The sequence below is a fragment of the Silene latifolia genome, chromosome 11 (genome assembly GCF_048544455.1).
Source record: "Silene latifolia isolate original U9 population chromosome 11, ASM4854445v1, whole genome shotgun sequence".
Classification (NCBI taxonomy): Eukaryota; Viridiplantae; Streptophyta; class Magnoliopsida; order Caryophyllales; family Caryophyllaceae; genus Silene; species Silene latifolia.
The window spans coordinates 43,934,616-43,942,290 of NC_133536.1; the positions used below are offsets into that span (position 1 = coordinate 43,934,616).

The 7,675-nt window shown below is 40.0% G+C and overlaps 1 protein-coding gene and 1 non-coding gene across 2 annotated transcripts; one reads left to right on the forward strand and one right to left on the reverse strand.

The window, feature by feature from the left end:
* The first annotated feature begins 1,624 nt into the window (after positions 1-1,624).
* Positions 1,625-1,730, forward strand: LOC141615930 (small nucleolar RNA R71). The gene has a single exon (XR_012530315.1). It is a non-coding gene; the product is annotated as a small nucleolar RNA R71 (small nucleolar RNA).
* Positions 1,731-4,685: 2,955 nt separating this feature from the next.
* LOC141613313 (zinc finger protein 7-like) lies at positions 4,686-5,306 on the reverse strand. Its single transcript, XM_074432047.1, has one exon. It carries the CDS (start codon positions 5,304-5,306, stop codon positions 4,686-4,688), a length of 621 nt encoding a protein of 206 aa, XP_074288148.1.
* Positions 5,307-7,675: the final 2,369 nt, after the last annotated feature.

The window sequence follows — 7,675 nt, forward strand, 5'->3', positions numbered from 1 at the left end:
CTACGGTCGGCCATCTGAACAGTCATGTTTGTGCAATTAAACTTTGTCAAACCAAGTCTCTTAGCCAGAGACAGCGGTAAGACACTCACGCTAACGCCAATATCGCATAACGCGTTATCAATCAAATGGGTACCAATATGACACGGAATCGAAAAACTACCCGGATCTGACTGTTTGGGAGGTAACTTATTCTGAACTAGGGTCGTCCCTACCTCGGTCAAAGATACCGTCTCATGGTCATTAATGTGCCTCTTACGCGATAAAATTTCTTTCATAAATTTAAGGTAAGAGGGTACCTGTGTCAGCAGTTCGGCGAATGGCACAGTGACTTGCAAGCTTTTTAGGAGTTCGGCAAATTTGTCGAATTGTTGATTAGCTTTAGTACTTTGCAGACCCCTCGGGAAGGGCGCCGTGATGGGTATCTCGAGTCCCTTGTTCCTTTCTTCTAACATGTCAGCCGGATCAAGCTCTAAATTCTTCGGACGCTTCTTTTCTCTCGAACGAGGTCTTTCAGGCGATTTTTCACTCGATCGAGCACTAGCAAGCTCTCGATCGAGCAGTTTCTTCAACAAAATCACTCGATCGACCAAAAATTTCACTCGATCGAGTAAGATCTTTTTCCTATTCACTCGATCGAGTAGAAATTTTAGTCGATCGAGTCATTTCTTCAGCACTTTCACTCGATCGACCCCCAGTAATCAGTCGATCGAGTTCTTTCTTTGTCGTCAGCTCATTTTCTTTGACAGAACACTGTTCATCAGCAGTAATGACCTTCCTCGGGTCTGATTTCAACACGTCCGGTCCCTCATATGAACGACCGCTCCTCAAATTGATTAAATTTACCGTCTCATCTGGATTTTTATCAGCTTGTGACGGTAAATGACCCGGTTTCCTTGTGGACTGGTTCGCGGCTAACTGGGCAACTTGAGTTTCAAGTGCCTTGATAGATGCATCTTTTTGTTGATCACTCACCGCCATTTGCTTTGTCAAAGACTGCAACATCGTCTTCAACTCACCTAGCTCACTTACTCCACCAGAAGATGATTCACCTTGATTAGGTGTAGGAAAGGAAGGAGGCTTCTGAAAGCCTTGTTGAGTCTTATGTGGAGGGACATACGGCTGCTGCTGCTACGGAGGATGGGTAGGATTGAGCACATTTTGACTTGTCCACCTCAAATTGGGATGGACTGCCCCTTGGTTGTTATAGTAGGAACCCCCTCCTTTCCTGTATTGTTGAAAGGCAAGGACCTGTTCCTTCTCTGTAAGACAGCCAACAGCAGTGTGACCGTCGTTACTCCCACAACTCTCACATGTGACAGTCTCCCTTCTAGTAAGCAAATGGACTGTCTGAGGCTCCCCAGCAGAATGCAACTCCAACTTATCAAATCTAGCATTCATGGCTTCCAGCTGAGCCACAACTTGCTTATCGACTGCATGAACTGTTCTAATACCATCCCTAGGGTTTCCATACTCAGCACAGTGGTTCGTCATCTCTTCAATAAGGGCCCATCCCTTATCGTCGTCAGTGTTCTCTTGGAAACTTCCATTAGATGATGCATCAAGTATGGCTCTGTGATCATCGTACAACCCATTGTAGAACTGGTTGGACAGAAACCACGGATCAAAACCATGGTGAGGAAGAGACCTCACCAACTTCTTGAAACGGGACCATGCTTCATAGAAAGTCTCATCAGGTGCCTGGTTGAAACTTGTGATCTTTGACCTCAGCTGATTGGTGCGCTGTGAAGGGAAATATCTCTTATAAAAAGCAAGAGTAAGGGTCTCCCAGTCTCTGACCCCCGCGGTCGTACGGTCCAAATCAGTCAACCACTCCCTGGCCGAGTCAGTCAAAGAAAAAGGAAATAGAACCTCCTTAATCTTGTCTTGAGTTACCCCTTTGTGGCGGGGATAGTAGAACAGTAGTCCGTAAAGACCTCCATATGCTTCCTCGGGTCTTCACCTGCCACACCTCTAAAGAGATTTCTCTCCACCATATTGATATAGGAAGGTCGGATGTCAAATGTATTTCCATCCTCAGTCTGGAGATTGAAACCCTTTGGAATTGATGTTGCTTTAGGCTCCGAATGACTAGCAATGTTCGGCATCTTTACTGGTTGACTTACAGAACTGGAAGTATCTTCTTCAAAAGATGGATTTTCTGTAAAAAGGAAATGTTGAAGCTCTGGTTCGAAAGTACTTAAGTCTTCCTTTCGTGATTCTCTTTGCAGACGGAGTCTATGCCCGAAACAGTCTCTCGGCTCGAATCACCAAACTAACTCAAACCCGTGTGACCTGGGCATACACAACACTGAAAGAAAATAAATAAGAACTGCCTCAAGGAATAAAAATTCCCTGAGACGGATAAAATAAACGAAACAAAGACAGATAGGGCAATTGCCTCCCCGGCAACGGCGCCAAAATTTGACAGGGTTGTCGTATACCTATCAAAAATAACTAACTAAACTAACTATATAGCTAGGGAAGTCAGGTCGATCTCCTCAGGGAGGCAAGATATCTGTAAAAGTCTGTCTATTTGGTCACAAATGGGGGGTGTTTATAATTGATTTCCTAAACTAAAAGCTTTAAAAGAAAGAGAAGCAAGGAAAGAGCCGTAAAGGCAGAAAAAGGGTGATAAACTATCAATAAAGAGGGGACATGTCAGGATTTCGGTTCACTACGGTAGTCCAGTGACTCAACTGTAAACAACTTAGATAAATTACTGCGAGACGGATATGGAAAGGTCCTTCCGGTCCACTTTCTATCCTAAACTTCCACTAACTTAACTTCCGTCCTCGTCAGGGTAGTGTATTGTTCATAGCAGGTCTATTTAGTCCAATCTTCCGATCCAGGATTAAACTTAACCAGATTAAAAGGGTGACTCAGAAGCGTGCACTCAACTAAGTCGGTAAATACAGTTATATTGCTATGGTGACAGAATCTCACAATTAATTCGTCTAACGTATTTACTACATCGTCACATTTCTACCGTAGATCCCCTAATCCTAACATGAAACAGATTAGCTACTCATGCTATTAATATTGTCAAAACTAATAACGATGAATGAACTAACAATAAACATAATGAAACGATAATTAAATTGCATAAAAGTAATTAGGGCAGAAAGTAAAAGGAACAAAACAAACAATTAAAATAAATGAAAGAAAGATTAATATTAAGAAAAGAGAAAGAGATTACAATCGCAAGAATCCGGCGTAAAGAACAAACAAATCCGAGCTAAGTAACCCCGAAAGCAAAAGTTACAGTGAAGAAGAAAAGTAACGCAGTCTTTATTGTGAAGATGAATGATAGATAAAACTTAGATAGAATAGAGTATGATAGATAAAAGATGCTAATGACCTAGTTGACGTGCGTTTAAATAGAAAAACTACCAAGTCCATCAACTAAAACAAGTTCACGGGTTAATTAAAGCCCACGCCAGCCAAAACCACTCGATCGATCGAGTAGTTTGAAACCACTCGATCGAGCATTTCTCCAAAATATCTACTCGATCGAGTAGAATTGTTACTCAATCGAGTAACCTCAATTTCCAGCATTTCTTGATCGAGTATAAAACTACTCGATCGACCAACTCCAGCTATAGAAACCACTCGATCGAGTGATAAAACAGCTCGATCGAGTATTCTTCTTTCAAATCAGCTCAAACTCGTGACCGACTGCCTCGTAGACCGTTCCTTCACCCATCCCAATGCAATATCTCGCTCTGAAAAATCTCGTCTTCTCAAAATGCATGCAAAAAGGACGAAAATGGTATGATTCCACTACTTTCGCGTTCATTTCTACAAAATGGACAAAATGAACCAAAGTAGCCAATTCGGGGGCAAAATGCAATATAAACAAGACGAAAGACATGTAAAATACGTCTTTAAAATAAATTTAAAAAGACTATATAAAATGGACGTATCATTTTATATGTGCTTTCATTGATGTGTCATGTGTACCTTCTATGACAAGTACAGGGAAAGAATCACTTTAGCTGCCTTAGTTTCCCTTTGATAAATGAATTTCACTAAAAGAAAAGTTTTCATAATTTCAGTTCTCAATTCTATAGGACTATCATGATTCATGACAGCTCTTTTTACTTACTGGCTGCTGAGGCAGTTCCCCTAACATTAGGGTCTGATCATCAGGGGTTATTGAAGTTGACTGTGACTGCTCAGCGGGAGGTTTTATTCTCTTTTCCTTCAATCTAAATAACCTATGCACATTGCTTGGCTGGGTAGAAGGGTGTACAGAATTGAAAGTCGCTGGAACTTCATATTCATTGACGTACTGTGCATGATCTCGAGAGAGTTAATACTATAGTACATGTGATGTCCCAACTTTTTTAGTACAAACCTTAAATACATGGAAGCTGCATAGATACAGCTTTTAGATGAGGAATCTCTGAATCTCCCAAGGCTGATTAGAACCGAGTTATTGGCTGAGACTTGCTCTTGAAAGTCATGATTCCGGTTTCAACTGTATAGATGTCACAGTTCACTAAAACTTGGGACATATCAGATTTGTGAAACATTAAGGCTTTCTAGATACGTATATACATATTTCTCAAATCCAATTTGCTAACCAAACAACAAAAATCCAGGTCACCCTTTCCCTCCCGTGAGTCCCCTCCTTTTCCTTCCAAATTCCTCCATTAAATCAAAGGGCATGCATTACGTGTTTTTCAAAGTCGAAGATTCAAGTCAAGGTCAGATTCTGGCGGTGCCAGTGGTGGTGGGAAAGGTGGTAGTAGTTGAGCTTCTTGTGACTCCAATCGATAACTTCCTGGCCACATCAGATTTGTGGAGACGTCAACTATAAAGTGACTCCCAGGAGAGTTGTCTGACTGTATATAGTTGTCTAACTGTGTATCTGGATCTTTGAAACTTGCAGCAAATGCATATGCTTCTCTCTGTGATTTGTGTATTAACGAGTGTTGATGCACGCCAAGTGATCGGTGCATCTGTAAGTTGATTGGTAATTCCATCATTGACATCAATCTTTGAGAATGGAATCTTCTAGCTGCCCCTCTTTCTCGCTTGTGTGCGTTCTGGTGGCCGCCTAAAGCCTGGGAACTGAAGAATTTCCTCATGCAGTAATTGCAAGAGAAAATTTTGCGAGGAACTCCTTTAGAAGGAGTGCATGGTGAACCTTGTTCCTGAGGTACGAAGCACGTATCTGTACTTAAACCCAAATTTAACCAGCCTTGATTGTTATGCACAATGCTTACTGGTGTTGTTTGCATAACTTCTTCATTGTTAGAAGATATGTCATCCTCTCCCTCATTCTGAAGCGCTCTTATCATTTTTCGTTGTATTTCTTCTTATGAGATTGTAATAGGAGAACGTGTTTAAGCCGTACCCCTGAAAATTTCTTAAAATTTCAGAAGAAAAATGTAACGAGTATTTTTTAAGGGCGGCACCTAAATGAGGAAGTGATAAGAGAAACAAAGGCAACATATTATAGAAGGTAAGGTGGGAGATTAAGACATTATATCAGTCATCAGATGCTTCATGTGTGGCCCCATTTAGTGATGCTTTGCTAGTATAGGGACAATCATCTCATGTAAGTCATACTGCTGCCTTTTGAAGGCTTAAGATTCCCCCTTTGGTATTTCTACTTAACTTTCTTTTACTATTTGTTAGGTCACACTAACTTTACATGGCACTCTAAGAGAACACCTGTTGACTAGCTGACAAACTTCTTCAAGTTAACCGTCAGCATCATGCAACTTACTGTAAGACTGTACTTTTACTTTTTATCTGCAGAATATAGCTGAACTCAGTTGTTACCCAGACTGACTTAGTATGGGAACTCTTATGTAAAGGTGTAGTTCCTCAATTGGTATTCTTAATAATCTGTTAAAAGCATCTAGATCTTAATCTGGTGATCACAAAGTGAATTTCACATCCCTCAGATCGACTAGACTAGATTATTCTAACTGTTTTATTACACTGTTATTATGGTGTGACGAATAAGGAATTATTACTGTTTCTCTGGTTGACTAGTTGAGGTACTGTTTTGGGTGTTTTCTTGTTTAGACTTTGAATCCTCCCTATATTCACTGTAACTTATCGTTTTATAATCTCTCTCATAACTGCGCGTTAATTTTCACAAGCTCATTTCTATGGTCCTCATCAAACTTGTATCATATCCTATCCTAATGAGAGGGAAAATGAAAATCACTTAAATGGACGCCAAAATCTATGGAAAGATTTTATGAGGTGAGTTACAGTTGGATTATTGAGGTTTTATCATTAATGCCAAAATTCTTTCGGGTGTTTTTTAATGGAAGTGGGTCTTAGGCCATATAATATAATAATAACGGGGATTATTGTCGAAAAGATGATATACTAGTAAAGCTACCATTACTGTCTTTTTCCATAGAACAAGACTGCTATGCGGATTTTTGTATGTTGTTTTTTTTTTTTTTGGGAGGTCTCATTTAAACTTGATGGCATTGCTTGTGTACAAAAGGAAAGAGCATTACAAACCACTTGTTCTTTCCCTTCTTTCCCATGAATTCGATTTTATTTGATTCATTCTGATGTTTGGTTGGACTATTTTGGAATGGAATTAGATATCCAGATTCTGAATTCACTTTTTTCCGAAGTTTCTAACTTAATTCCCATATGTGATAAAATTACACGATTCAACCAAACAAATAGAATAGCTACAAGGTTCTAAATCCGCATCCTCCGGGTATCATGTTGGAGTTTATTCAATTTTAACTCGTTGAACCAAACGACTCATGGGGAATTTGGCCGACTCTAGTTTAATTTTGTGGTTCTGCCATTCTGGCCCCAGATGTGCTTAAATAACCTTCACTTTTACTTCAAGTTGCACCAGGATACAAATCATATAGTATTGACTTTAAAATACAGCATGTGACACTCTTAATGCTACTGTTTACTGCTATCAATTCTTTCTTGATGGAGATTTGCTGGACGTTTTGTCGTTATATGATTATATGTGTTAGATATTTTGTGTCATGATCTTCCTGCTTTTTCAAATAAGGTGTTAGTATGAGTCTTATTCTCAACTAAAGACTAAAGATGCTACTTGATGACACTTCCTGTGTTGACATGGACCATGGACTGGTCATGACAAACCCGACTCAGACTGACCAATCCTTAACCAGACAGGAAGCCAAAAAGTATCACCTGAGTAACTCAAACCTGAATTGGCCCGATCTGAAACACGACCAGGAATGACTGCTATTAAACAAAATTGTGTTGGGATTCCTGACCTGTTGATCAAGATTTCTTATTGTTGGGACTCATTTAGGTGAAATGGAAAAAGGCTTTCCGAAACCACTGAGGACACTTGAGAGTCATCACAAACAATAATCTCATTACTGTGATATTTTTACAGGGACTTGTTTTGGTTGCAGGGCTCCTTTCCGTTGATTTCATTTTCCAAGTACAATTATATTGGTGTTATCCAACTTTATGTAAAGGTAACTTCAACTACGTTCTTCCGATCAGTTAACGACTGTATATGGTATGATTTCGTTCTGTACTTTCCATGATGTTTCATGGCAGTTCCTCGGCTTTTTAGCCCATAAAGAAAGCGGAACAAAGTTCCGGCGTTGAAACAACTGCACATCATGGGCAACTAAATACTTAGAAAGCGGCTATGGATTTGCGCCCAAAATGCCCCTATAATGCATTT

What these genes read in the sequence shown, in the direction of transcription:
- LOC141613313 (XM_074432047.1), bottom strand. Translation starts at nt 5,306, where the DNA reads ATGATAAGAGCGCTTCAGAATGAGGGAGAGGATGACATATCTTCTAAC.